At 31.5% G+C, this 15,097-nt stretch overlaps 1 protein-coding gene across 1 annotated transcript; it reads left to right on the forward strand.

Annotated features, from left to right (window-relative positions):
* Positions 1-6,303: 6,303 nt before the first annotated feature.
* On the forward strand, positions 6,304-12,625 carry LOC139491151 (trypsin beta-like). Its single transcript, XM_071278568.1, has 7 exons — positions 6,304-6,365; positions 6,933-7,003; positions 7,528-7,691; positions 8,463-8,541; positions 9,582-9,759; positions 11,761-11,897; positions 12,442-12,625. Exons 1-7 carry the CDS (start codon positions 6,326-6,328, stop codon positions 12,592-12,594), a joined length of 822 nt encoding a protein of 273 aa, XP_071134669.1. The 5' UTR covers positions 6,304-6,325; the 3' UTR covers positions 12,595-12,625.
* Positions 12,626-15,097: the final 2,472 nt, after the last annotated feature.

Raw genomic sequence — 15,097 nt, forward strand, 5'->3', positions numbered from 1 at the left:
TATGCCCTATTTTCATTGTTTCTAATCTCCTGATCAGTCAAACTTGTTAATAGCTATCAAAGGTGTGTCCATAAATACGGTGCATTTGTAGTGATAAACCTAAATGAAAAAGAGGAAAAAAATATTTATAGACAATATACATTCTACTAAAGCCATACATCTAAGAACTTTGTCAATACGAATATCATACGCTTCATTAACTGCCGCAGATGTGCCATCATCCAAAAGACAACACAGAAATGTTTTTAAAGCAGGTGGCATAATTTCAATTGAATAATCCAGTGAAATGTTTTTAGATAATGGATATTTATCTGATTGGATTACAACTTTACCCTATATCTGCTTCCTTAAAGTAACTGCACTAAGTGCTTGCAACCAGTTTCGCAGTCACTGCGCAGATCTTTAAATTTTACAGACCGAATATTACAGTCATTTTAAACGGGTAATTTTCCGTCATTACGGCATTAGACAAAATTATAGAGCCACTGTATACAATATTGGATGTACCTTGGCCTTGTTGAAGCTGTATACATGTAACTATAAATTGACCATGGTTTTTTAGTTTTTGTTGAAGCTGATAATATGTTGTGTAGTTTTCTCGGCGGCGATCCTCGGGCAGAAATTAAGCCCGGTTAACTGATCAAGTAATTAAAGTTGTTAACCAGAATACTTCCTTGTGTACAGGCACGTCATCTTTAATCGTCAAAATGTTAGTAAAAGCTGTTTTATGTTCAGAATAAAATAAATAGCTATTTAATTTCTGATTTCAAATTTTGTAGCAAATATTTAGCGATGCAACCTCGATGGTATAAAGATTTAATAGTAAAATTATCATGAGTTATTTTGTAAATCAGATCATTGTAGGAGATATATGTAGTAACACTCAATACAGCTTAAGTTTGCTCCTCAGAGGATACCTTATGAAGTTGTGTAACTTGCTTATAGGCTTTATACATTTGCAAAATATACAAACAGACAAATCAGAATGAGTTGTAGATCTACTGTCCGCGTTTATATATGAGAAGATCTACTGGTCGGTAGAATTGGTACATGTAGTACAAAGTCTTTGTACAGACAAAACAGAAGTTGATAGGTTGTGCTTACTTTTGAAATATGTACAGCAACTCTGATGATATTTTGTATTTTCAAATGGGATGTTTTCATTTTTTTCATATTCATCGACCAGTCTTCTGTAAACTTTCATCTTTTCGTTTTCCCACTGCGGCAATACAACTGTATCTTCATTTAAGTGTTAATAACTACATAGTTTCTATGTAGTAAATATATGACAGACTATGCATCTGTGTCAATAAATGGATAGTTTTTTTTGTTTTTTAGCAAAGGAAGAGTTTCATTGTGAACTGGACTGTGAAAATTTGACACGACTCGGAAGTTTTTCTACAATTTTCCGATACGATTCCTTATTTAGAAAGGGGTGAATTCTACAGAACTCAAAAACTATGCTTTACTTTGATTTGATCATTATTTCGGACGATTTTATATCTATTTAAGCTACACTGAAGTTAAAGATAGAAATAGAACCGTTTAAATATGATTTATCGTACTCTAATAGCACTATTAAGTACACGGAAATCGACTAATATATTCAGTAAAAAACGATAACGAAATAGATAAGGGATTCCTGAAATTATAGTGATTTTACCCAACATCATAAAATTACAGAAATTCGTGATTTTAAGAAATGTTGAGATAAATTCTTGATCTTGAATGAAAAAACGATAACTGATGAGTAATTTGGTGTGATCTAAAACGGATAGATTGCAAAAACATTTAATACAAATTTAATTGTAGATCTGGAAAGGTCGGGATTATGAAAATTTTCGTACAAAATGTCAAATATTTAGAAGGAATGCAAAAGCATGCGGACTTAGTTGTAAATATTGTTTTTCCTTATTTTAAGAATCTAATTCACTTAATTATTCTGTCTAAAAGAAGAGATACGACTAATTTCCTTTGCTTGAAAAACATGTCGTAATTTTATGATTTTCAACTAATTTCTGAAATAAACGTCAATTTTACAAAAACCGCACCGTACGATTTTGTGACGACCGGGTAAAAATCAAAGTTTAATCATTATTCTTTCATTTGAAAAAACATTAGCCGTGTGTTAGGTGGGTGCATTAAAGTCATTAAATAGACGTCTTTTTCAAATATTACACTCGCCTAATAGCTTATCAGCGGTATAGAGAAAAACTTTTCTGATCAACTCTGATCATCATCGAAAAATTACTGTAAAGTATTTTGGGAAACACCAAAAAAATAATATGAGTACAAAAAAAAAGACAAGCCCTCTATCTGTATTGAAGCAATCCATGATTATTTTAGAATCATGAATGCAAGTGATGAAGACGATTTAGATGATATTGATATAAATGCGCTATTTAATGGACCAATTTATAATGAACTTTTAAATGGAGTTATTTTTGTACATATATTTGGCCAATATTTTTCTCGTTTGAATTGTTTGACATTTGTCATTATAGAGGCCTTTTATAGCTGACTATGCGGTATGGGCTTTGTTCATTGTTGAAGGCCGTACGGTGACATATAGTTGTTTATTTCAGTGTCATTTGGTCTCTTGTGGAGAGTTGGCAACCATAATACATCTTCATTTTTATCATTGTAGAACAAGAGGTTGTGGATACTTGAAACACGATAATGGTCTTGGTACAGACAGAATACTATAGTAGTTTTTCAAAAACTCTCTATCATTGTGATATGTATTTACACTGAGTTTTTTGGTGTGATATTGCATGCAGGGATTATCCCAGGCATAGATAACCTTGTCCGTATTTGACACAACTTTTCTGGATTTTTTTGTCATAAATGCTCTTCAACTTTGCACTTGTTTGTTTTTATTACTATGTTGATCTGAGCGTCCCTGGTAAGTCATATGTAGACGAGACGCTCGTCTGGCGTATTAATTATTAGCCTGGTATCTATTTATTCCTGAAACTTGAAGAGCAGCACGATTACATCACAATGGACGAGGTTGTTGAAGACTTTTCTTATTTATGTGTAATCTTTAAATATAACGGTACTGTTTTAGGTACAAAAACAAACTTATTGACTAAATGCAAAAATCGATGCGTTTTATATATCGAATGGCTAAAAACGAAAACATTCCAATAAATTTGCAACTGAAATGTTTTTATTCTTTGATACACTCAATTCTTTATGGTTTCGAGGTGAGGTCGAGAATTTGAAAATAATTCAACAGATGCGCTCGAAATTTTCCAAAAGAAGTATAAAAATTAGAAATACTGAACCTAAATTTGTGGTGTATGAAAAATTGGGAAAATTTCCTTTTCCAATCGAGTAAGGTATAGACTGATTTCAACGGTATATTACTGTTGCTTTTATTTATCAATACCACCGGACCAGAATCTCTGCTGGTAGACACTCTGTCCCCGAGGATTCTACAGTAGTCTAACAGCATGAAAAATAGTAGAATAAATAATAAGGTTGTAAACAGGATTTGTTTTTCTCAATCGATATATGACTTTTGAACAGCGGTATATTACTGTTGCTTTTATCTTTACCGGTGTAAAATAGTAAAAAAGCTCCGTCCAGCTAAGTACAGGCTGCTGCTTGAATCAAGAAATCACTGTTTTTATGTTTCAAAATTTCAAACACTGGGTTAGTATATCTTTTCACGAACCAGATTGCCTTTTGTGATAAAAAAAACTTGATCGAATATTTAGTGATCAGTTTTAACCTAATGGTTTGGTGATATAGCATATTCATCTCGAGGACAAAAGAATATTTGAAGGAACACAAATGGATCAGACTATCTGAACAGAAAATCTAATTCATCATAGATTCTAGTATTAAAATATTGCAATTGTGTCAGATGCGCGATTCGTCTACAAAAGACTCATCAGTAAGCTCGCATACAAATGAGAAAGGCTGTTAACAAGGACATCGGTCTTACGTATTCCAATCGAGACGGGATGTTGATAAAATGTACCTAGACCACGGAAAATACGTACTTTATGTCAGGAATGTGTTGATGATAAATTTTAAATTTTATTATTTATGTCAGCATAATTCTATTGGTAATTATTGAAACCAATATCTACCCAGATATTATAATATTAATCAACAATTCATCAATTGTCCATACTATTATGTAATAAGAAAGTCTATACATACGACTTTAATTTTGTAAAGAAAATGCTTGTTTATTCTAAAATATTTACAAATTTATTTCTATCCGTTTAAAAGTACAGCATGCATTCTGCCTCATTTTATTGTTTGAGTGTTATACTTTTACCTCCTGTTAACATTTATGTGTGGGCGTTATCAATAAATCTTGATAATTGTAGATTCAGATTCAATATTTTATTATAGTCTCACTACTTGCAATACATAAATATACAGTACATACAGAGTATATACACAATATAAAACAGACAATACACAGATATAAAATACACGTACCATTCTATTAAGAATTATGAGAGATTGTAAACCAATTTCTATATACAACTAGTTTAAATACATACGATTATTAAAATAATTTCATTAAAAGAATATAAAAAGGTATTTTTTCTATTTAAAATATCAAAGCAGGTTTTGGCAACCATATCATAACAATTAATGTTCGTAAATAAATACACAAATTTATCATCATCAGACAAATCATTAAAATTTACATTATATTTCATAGCTTCATTATATTAACAAAAGCGCAAATCTGCATATAAAGCGAATGATAATATTACATGTTTTTCGTCTTCTATGTTATTATTACACATAAAACACACTCTTTCGTCTACATTTTTATTTTCATACCGCCCTGTTTCAATTCTTAATGCAGCTACTCCGCATCTAAATTTAGCAAAAGCACCTATATATCTATACGATAAATTTTTAGATAAATATAATTCACTTCCATAACTGTCTTTAAACAATTTATAAGTCCGCAATTTTTTGACAGTTTTCAATTTATTTATCAAATAAAACTTCTTCTATCTGCGTAATATTTTGTTTATACAATACATTCTTTAAATCTGTATACAAATCTAAATTACATTCTTCAAACTTAGACATAATCCTAAAACACCAATTTCTTCTCTTATTAAGAGATTACTGTAACACCATTTAAATATTCTATAATTTAATTTATCTGTGCACATTATGTTACATCTAGCCAAATGTCATAAAAGTCCACTGCTTAACACTTGAAAGTCTCGTTAAAATATATTGTACACGATATACATTGCACAATCCAAACATACATGTTATAATATGTCCGACAGTACCTCGTATATGTTATAATATGTACATATACAACATATTGCTTAAACATGATTTTAACTTCTACACATTTTGAAAATAGAGATATGTTTCTATCATTGCAACATTATTTTGCATGTTATTAACCTCAATAATATTTTCATCATTTAGTTTTTATAATTTCTTTATACCTTTTGTAACACGTACGCAGTCAAAAATACTTTTCAGTATTTTAAACTGATGGATTATAATGCTGAGTCTCCACTTTGAAGGCAATGTAAAATATCTGCACAATAGTTGACACTTATTAAGATAAAAGCAGATAGCTATGATTGAATTTACAATGAAATCCCTGATATGTCGAGGAAAATTTCTCAACAAACAATACCCTGTTTTCAAAGTAGATGATATATATATAAAGAACATCAAATGTCATTCGCCTCATGTAATGTGATGTTATTAGTTATCAAAATCAATAATTTGATTCATAATATTTACATGAGTTATGCTGGAGGCAAAACACGCTGAAGAGCAGATTCTACAATTCCAAAGGTATTCACAATTAGACATGATGCAGTAAAAACATTTTCTTTCTCTGGATTTTTATAGAGTATGCATAGGTGGCATTGCGATAATTTTTAGCATGCTTAACAAAATAGAAGGGAAGGGGTATTATCAAAAAGCATTGTTCTTAAAAAGTATAGACGAAATATCATTGTTCTTTGTTATTCAATAAATTTCAAATGTATATTCTGCTTTCCTTAAATTTATTTTATACAAGTTAAACCCATATTAAGCAATATTTAGTACATGTTATAACACGTGTTCGTCAAACTGATAGCCGACGATAAATTACTAAATTCAAACTATAAACTGTGTTCAGCCGTAATTTAAAGTATCTCAAGCTTTTGTCCAGAGTCTTTAAATTTCAATTTTAAGTGTTTATAGGCGACTTAGAAATACACAAGTGTCATGCACAACGTGCAAGTTTCATTTTACACCATGTATAAAAAGCTTAATATTTTAAAGTTTGTCACTAATCGGACATCTAGGAAAAAGAAAGATGGGAGCCTTAGTACTTGCGTTTACACTGATTGTAGCTGGTATGTTTTTGATAAAACTTGTTCAAACTATTGTTTCTAGTCTATTACATTTGTGTTGGTGCTTCATATATATGTTTGTTTATGTTACCTACCCGAATATATTCAAAAAGCTCTAAAATTAGGTCATTTCAGTCATTGATATCAACATATTTGATGGTATTTATTCATTTATAAAATAAGAAAATACATTAAGGATGCGTCATTTTGCCTTTTGAAGTTGAATAAAGAAATAATTGTATCTTAGTGGAAGCGGGTAAATACATTTTTGGTGAATTGTATCTCAAGATTAATTATTTAAAGTGGGCTAAAATGAGAACAAGGCCACTTGTTGGTGTATTTGTATGTGATATGTTGCATATATAATTAATTTGTCTAACATTGTATAAAGATATCCTGTTATCTCTACAAGCTACTTTTGGAATCAATTATTATTCAAAAAAATAAATTATAAACATTATTGATTTTACAAAAATGAGCAACAAACTGTAAATTATCATTACGCGTTGTGTCTTTTTGGTTTGTCGTAAATAATCTATCGCATTTCTTACTCTTTATTTATTATTATAGCCTCTGCTGTTGACATATGGCAACCGGCAAAAGAGCTGATAGAAAGTGTAGAAAGGGGAGACAAATGGCCGGTAAGCTTTCTTTTTTGTAAATAACTGGGTATAATTTTGTGGACAGTTGTTCCGTTGGCAATCATGCGACATCTATTTTTTTTAAATAAAGAAATATAAACAATTTTCCCTGTAGTTGGTTCACTCCGAGGGTCGAAGTCTAAAAAAGGTGTCACTTTCTTTATTGTTTATATAAAAATTGAAAGTCTTTTGAAGAATTGATCATGATGGGAAAAAACCAGGAATAATTGGCATTCCTCTTTGCAACTGTTGGAATGGGGTTTAAAATTGGTTTTAAAAAGGACAAATACAAATAAAAAATCAAGAATAGAGAATAGGGGGGTGCTAAAACATAACGAAATAAGTATAATGGGCAAACATGGAAAAGATAGATTAAAATTACCCTAAGAATGAGAAAGAATTTGGCACATAATTCCGCATTTTATAAAGTCCGGACAGAAAGGCATATAATATGTATGCACATGTTGACAACCCTATAAATTGTTATTATTATTATTATAAATTTTGATATTTTATTATTCTAGGTCGATGACAGTAAAGGGAAAATCGTCGGTGGTGAAGATACAACAATTTCCCAGCACCCTCATCAAGTGTCCCTACAAAGAAGTAATAGCCATATTTGTGGAGGTGCCATTGTGAATGCTGACTGGATTGTAACGGCTGCACATTGTGTCGACAGTTCTAGACCGTAAGTGAATAGATATATTGTGATAACACAAAAATTCTTAACTTAAATGCCCACATCAAGATCTACTAATATATGATTAAAGTAATGAAGAACTGAACATTGAATGACTGCAAGGCGGGTGGATGGTCAAATGCACTTTTTTCAGAAAAAAAGTAACATCTCTATATCTGATTTAGCGCTTTCATTTTCAACATATTTCTGAGTATCGGTTTACACTAAATCTTTCTTGACATTCTTTTAAAACCGTTTCCAAACGGATTATTTGGGTTTTTCGGTCTCCATGTCTTTTATTTTATTTTGTTTTGACATTGTTTTACAAGTAAATAAAAATCGATATTCAAGCCATGTTTTGTGGCGTTTTGGGAAGATAAAAAACTAATATACTAGTACAGCACAGCAAATGGATTATTTTGTGTTAAACGCCACATTGACACCATTGGCTATTTTTGGCGGTCAGTTTTTCATGATTGGTCGATTCCGGAGTGGGTTGAGGTAACCAACGATCAACACAACAGGCTTTATGGTTAATTTAGTGATAAGAAAGATGAAAATATGAAGTCAATTTGGAATTTATAGTGTCAAACCTTCTGAAGTAACCACTTGTATTTAGTAAAACCCTTTGTTATAAGACTATTAGTTGTAGGTCCCTTTGTAGTGTGTTTCATATAGTTTGAACGTGTAAAAGACCACCAGTCATATGAAACCACATTTTTCTCTCCCTTATTGCTGATGGATAATAAAACACATATTTTCTTTTTTCTCTGTATTCAGACAGGACTACAGGATACGAGCAGGATCTTCAGCTCATGCTAGTGGTGGGACTACGAGAAGTATAGAGCTCATCGTATCGGTAATATTCTGATCATTTATTCCTGTACATACAGGGTAATATATGTGTTTGTCTAGTATTGACAAAATTACATATCACCCTAAACACAGTTGTGTATCATTAGTTACACAGTGATTTTATGACATTATACGAAACCACGCCTACTAATCCTATTTTAAATATACACGGTCTCCACGCGGTTGCTTTTAACCAATGATATTCCTAGAAATTTATAGGAGGTAAGATACAAGCTTTTTATATTTTAGAGACTCGACAGATTTGTCTAACGTTAAATATAATTTACCGTTACATTATATTTTCAGAGTCGACAATAATGTTTATAATTTTGATAACATACATAATAGTATTCAAATATAAGTAAACTTTAATTTTTCAGTACCAAAATGAAGAAGTAAGACAGCTTATTTTGTTCAATATAAACAGTATATATATACGACACTACAGTGAATCTAGGTAAACGGGGTTTCTGGTAAATAAATTATCCAAAATTGACAAAAATCACTAATAACCTGATTTCCTCATTTATTACGTGTTCGGCATCACAGAAGCATAAACATTAACATGTAGAAGAACCGATATGTCATGATGGATTGTTTGGAAATAAGTCCGAATATAATCATCGGGCATAAGATATAAGCTATGACATCCCAAGTCATATACAATAAAATATAAGTCATTCTGAAATATAATTCATATATTGTCTGCATTCTGTTATGAAAACTAATAGGCAAAAACAATTATATTATGTAAATTTTCATCAATATACTGTTATAAGTCAGATGAAAGTAATGTCATACAGACATATCAATGTCGAAGAAGGTAACCCTACTGGCTCTTGAGTTTACATAAAAGTCCTTTGTAATATATTAACGAGATATTTGATTTGTAAAACAGATTGTAGTACAAACATTTGGAAAGTAGACTGCAAAACAACTTACTGAAAAAACACACAATTTTGTGTTTAACAAGCATTATTACATTGCATTTTGGTATTGTGAAAAAAGCGACATGAAATATCCTTTTATATACTCTTTTTTTAGCACGAAAATTACAACTCAGGAGCTGGAACATTCCCAAATGACATTGCAATGATGAAAATGTCATCCAGTTTGTCATTAACCGGAAGTATTTCAGCCATTACTTTGGCAACAGGAAGTCCCGACGAGTTTGCTGGCCAGACATGTGAAATCACTGGATGGGGCAGAACTTGTGGAACATGTAAGTACATAACTAAAACAAAGTCTGGTAGAATTTGTGGAACATGTAAGTAAATAACTACAACACAGTCTGGCAAAACTTGTGGAACATGTAAGTACATTACTGAAACAAAGTATGGCAGAACTTGTGAAACATGTAAGTAAATAACTAAAACAAAGTTTGGTAGAACTTGTGGAACATATAAGTAAATAACTACAACACAGTCTGGCAAAGCTTGTGGAACATGTAAGTACATTACTGAAACAAAGTATGACAGAACATGTGGAACATGTAAGTAAATAACTAAAATAAAGTCTGGTAGAACTTGTGGAACATGTAAGTAAATAACTACAACACAGTCTGGCAAAACTTGTGGAACATGTCAGTACATTACTGAAACAAAGTGTGCCAGAACTTGTGGAACAGGTAAGTACATTACTAAAACAAAGTCTGGCAGAACTAGTAGAACTTGTGGAACATGTAAGTAAATAACTACAACACAGTCTGGCAAAACTTGTGGAACATGTCAGTACATTACTGAAACAAAGTGTCCCAGAACTTATGGAACATGTAAGGACATTACTAAAACAAAGTCTGGCAGAACTAGTAGAACTTGTGGAACATGTAAGTTCATAAAACTAAAACAAAACATGGCAGAAAAATGTAAGTTCATACCTCAAACAAATTCTTGCAATACTTGTGGACCATATAAGTCTATGGTTCCTTTGAAAAGGTTCACATGATCCTAGTGAATATTCTTTGAATATATATCATAAAATGTATTGAATACTGCCAATTTTTAGAAAGCTATGCAACTCATCTGTATGACTTTTCATCATAATGTTTTTCATATTATTAATTCAAGACCGTTTTTCTGGTGTTTTTTTCAGAACGATTATTTGCCATGTTAAGGGAGATAACTCAGACAATTTAATAATATAAAGGAATAAACAAGTAATTCATGGATTGTGTTTGCCGCAATAAAACACGTCCAGGAGATGTGCCACAAATTTTCTTTTCATTTTCTCAAAGCATATCATAACAGCTATCTTTCCATACCTGATTTCAAAATTCTATTGTTAAGTTTCCTTTCAAGTCACACAAAAGCGGTTTTCAGTGTATAATCATTACAAAATCTTAAAATGTCACACCTTGTCTTAACAAGAGATCCGTTACTCATACTTTTAATTAGCGTTATATAAACTTTATTTTGTCAAAGAATGACAAAGTTTTATAGTTTTTAATTCCCCCCTCTCATCCATCGTAAATTAAAATATAGGTATATATCAGAGAGAATATGTGGTATGATTGCCAATGAGACAACTCTCCACAAGAGACCAAAAAAAAACACAGACATTAACAATAATAGGTCACCGTACAGGCTTCAACAATGAACAAAGCCTATACATGTACAAAAAATGAACGAAAACAGAATGTGGCGCGGTTAAACATGCTAGCGGGATGCTAGCCCGCCGCTAACATGTGACAGTGGTGTAACCGTACAACATAAGAACAAACCATAAAAATCAGTTGAAAAAGGCTTAACACATCAGACGGAAACAAATAGAAACACATCTAACTAAAACAGAGTTGACGTATATTCTCTTTTTATAAATATTGGGATGAAATTTAAACGTGTTATTCAAATTATGTAATATCCAAAGTTCTGTCTATTGAGTGGATTTAACCCTTGGAAAGTGTCGTTCCACCAACAGCGCCATTAATCATTTCATATAATTATCAAAATATGGGACACTTATTTCGTAGTGTACAACATTTGTTCTGGGAATCCATACATTCGGTACCATATGAAGCCCAAAAGTTCGAGACGCTAAACATGGATACAATTTTAGAGAGTTCAAAACCAAATGGGACAAAACATAACATTTCAAAATTTTCATGGTCAACTTTTACCTGAGGAAGTAAGTTTGTTTATTGACAATTGCATGATTAAAAAAAATATAATTAATAATGTTTCTCTGGTACGCGTTATTTATGAAATTGTCAGTTTTTATTTTCCAGGCGGTTTACCCACTAATTTAAAAGCATTAAGCATGCAAGTGCTAAGAAACAGTGAGTGTAAAAACTATTGGACTGGCAACAACATACTTGACGGCCATATTTGTATATTCCAAGGAACTGGTTACGGTGCTTGCAATGTAAGTGATGCATATTCTTACATGGGTACTGATTAAGTTTCTGTATGAAGCTTTATATATATATATATATATTACAGCGTTTCATATTTGTTATGTGGATTAAATTGTTTCTTTACGAAGAAATTGTTCGCATGAAAGTTATAGGCTTTGACATTTATCAATATTCACCGTGTTGGATAAAAAAAAAAGCGCTTCGTGAGAAAATATTTAAGATATCAAGAGAGAAACATGAGTCATACGACATGTGTGTTCAGTATGTGTAGATGTTATATTATTTTTTATATAATGTATTTTTATTCGTCAGAAATCTAACATAAATATATATATATATATATACGGCAGTGTCGTCAAGGACATTGTTAAAACGTCGCCTGAAGATTGCCAGAAGGCATGAAAGTGCTAGTGACAATATTTTAACGAACTGTTATTATTTGATGTGAAATGTAGTTTGCAAATTTAAAAATATTATTATATATATATATATATATATATATATACTCTTTAACACGTCCATTATATATATATCATCTATATTTATCATTAGGGAGACAGTGGAGGACCAATGGTTTGTTCTGGTCAGCTGGCTGGCGTTACATCCTGGGGCGCGAGTGGATGTCCAGGAAGTCGTCCTAGCGTTTACACTCGAATTGGTGTGTACAAAAGCTGGATGGACTTCGTGATGGCTTCAAATTCCTAATTATAATGTCCGAATAAACATTGCAGTATAATTGTGTTATTCTATTTTTTGTTTTACATGTATGTAAGCCAACCCTTTGATTGATTCATTGGTCTTTTTCACGTACACAGGTTTTTTTTAAGACAGAGGTCAGGCGGCTACGTGGAAAGAGCTAAACAAGATAATTGATAGCTTCACAGATGGTAACGTCTCACGTTCTCTAGTTTAGAATTCAAAAAGTAACGAAAATGTTTAAAATCAATGCTTTCCGTCAAGCTTTTATTTTTGAAATTGTGATTTTCGAAAAATAAACGTAAAATTATAATATAAAAAATTGACAATGTTTCAAAAATCGATAGTTTATTCGAATGCGTCCTTAAAACACAATTAATCGATTTACCAAATTACTTGATAGAAAAGCAGCAGTTTAACTAATAAAATTGGTGTAAGCGATTAACTGTATATGAACAATCTTGCTTATGTTTGGTTTCAAAAGACCTATTAGTTATATATCTGGTATAGGCATGGTAATCCAATTGTGCTGCCATTCCAAGAACTATCTTCGTATATTGGTTACGAAATATGACAGGAATCAATATTAAGAATCGAATGATAAACACAAAAAAACCTTCGAGTTCTATAATCCTGCAATTCTATGAGAAAATATCTCTATCAAACCTCGGAATTATCTGTCAACAAGTGAATTGTCAAACCACAAACAAATAAGCAAATAGGAAGATTTGCCACATTAATATCAATATGTTGTGTACAAAAAATGCATGTTCGACTGGATACACTCTTTGGGTAAATGTAACGATAGGCCGTACGCAGAGTTTCTATCAAGTGGAAAAATCATGGCTGTTTTATTTCTTTTTGATGTGTTAAAAGTTTGATGCCATTGTTAACGCTTAAATAATTGATTTGATTTCAAACAAGAATGTGTGAAATTAGTAATTCCCAGTATAAATAACGATTTCAAGAATTCTATAGATATTCTGAATATGAACAAAAGTAGATGTGCGGTTTAATCTAGAAGGCAACAAATTGTTTTCAACAATAGACCGACACAATCTATACAATATGTCGGGCAACAAACAGTCCGGAGTGCATACGAGCACAAACGCTAAACAAAAACAATCAACAATCATTTATAAATTGCAGAAGTATTTTTCCGTTTCTACACAGAACTTCCTCGATGTATTCATGTCAAAGCAGGGCCACTGTGCAAAACGTCTTTCAATCATCACTTAAATCAGAGACATCGTCAGTAAAACCTATGGTTGCAATACACAGTTACAAGTTTAGTTTTTTTGGTCATGGATTTTTTAAAATATGAAAGGTTTTGTACAATAAATCTGATTTTGAGATAATTGAAGAATAATATAGCCTTCCAAGTGGGTTTATTTGAACATTTAAATTGTGTTATCATGTTTTATAGGCCATTGTCTGTTTGACAGTCCGGTTTTTTCACATCCGTACCGCCCATAGGTCCAGATATTAGTGTAGTGTTTTTCAACAAAGATTTGACCCATGACCTTTTAATTACATTTTATGGAAAAACGAGCCGAATTGCATATGATTTGTTTGGACCTTTTGCTAGATAAATGTCTATGGTTTCATGAAAGGTATCACTGTATTGGATTTGAATTTCTCCTTTTGACCATTTTTGTTTTAGTTTTTTGTGGCATTTCCAACCTCCCATTTTTTTGCAATTTTGTATCAAATAAAAGCAGATTGTTGCCATGATTACACCAAGAAGAGATTGTATTTCACCATTATAACTATTTGAAATAAAATCTATGGAAGATGTTTTTTCCAATAATATACACATGCATAACACAAATATAAAGTATTATTTTTTTAAAAGGAAGGAGAAAAGGTGGTTAGAAATTATGAGTGTCAATTTTAATTTTTTTCCTAACTGTGTATTGCTACCTATGATTGAAATACAATCCCAGTTTAGTATAATACCCATATCAGCCTAAGGCAGTTTGTTACAGATTAATCTTTTCTGGAAAGACAAATTAAACAAGAATATGTCCATAATACACGGATGGTCTACTCGCACTATCATTATCTATTTTCAGTGGACCGTAAAATTGGGGTCAAAACTCTTATTTAGCATTAAAATTATCATAGGAAACATGTGTGCTCGGTTTCACGTTGATTGGACTTTTACGTCCTTGCTCCAGGCAGTTCACAACAGATTGGTCACGTTTTGAGTAATATTGACACAAATAATGTTACTCTTGAAATGGTGAACGGTCTATTTAAAAACGATTAGATAATTTATAAATAATTAATAAAAAATTTAGATACGACAGAAAGAGTACAGACAAAAGAAACTGGTTCATCCCGACAGCAAAATAAACCATAGTTTGATAAAAATTGTAAAGACAAAAGTTATGAGTATCACAAGGCTAGAAACTTGTATAATACAGTGAGATCAGGTGCTGATAAACTAGCAATGCATAGTACGGTCAAGGAATACCACAAAACACTTAGCATAACTTATCAGCGGTAT

The sequence above is a fragment of the Mytilus edulis genome, chromosome 10, assembly GCF_963676685.1.
Source record: "Mytilus edulis chromosome 10, xbMytEdul2.2, whole genome shotgun sequence".
In the NCBI taxonomy this organism is placed as follows: Eukaryota; Metazoa; Mollusca; class Bivalvia; order Mytilida; family Mytilidae; genus Mytilus; species Mytilus edulis.

What these genes read in the sequence shown, in the direction of transcription:
- LOC139491151 (XM_071278568.1), top strand. Translation starts at nt 6,326, where the DNA reads ATGGGAGCCTTAGTACTTGCGTTTACACTGATTGTAGCTG. An exon ending in GTATAGAGCTCATCGTATCG is followed by an intron (nt 8,542 to 9,581) that starts GTAATATTCTGA and finishes CTCTTTTTTTAG; the next exon opens with CACGAAAATTACAACTCAGG. An exon ending in GGGCAGAACTTGTGGAACAT is followed by an intron (nt 9,760 to 11,760) that starts GTAAGTACATAA and finishes TTTATTTTCCAG; the next exon opens with GCGGTTTACCCACTAATTTA.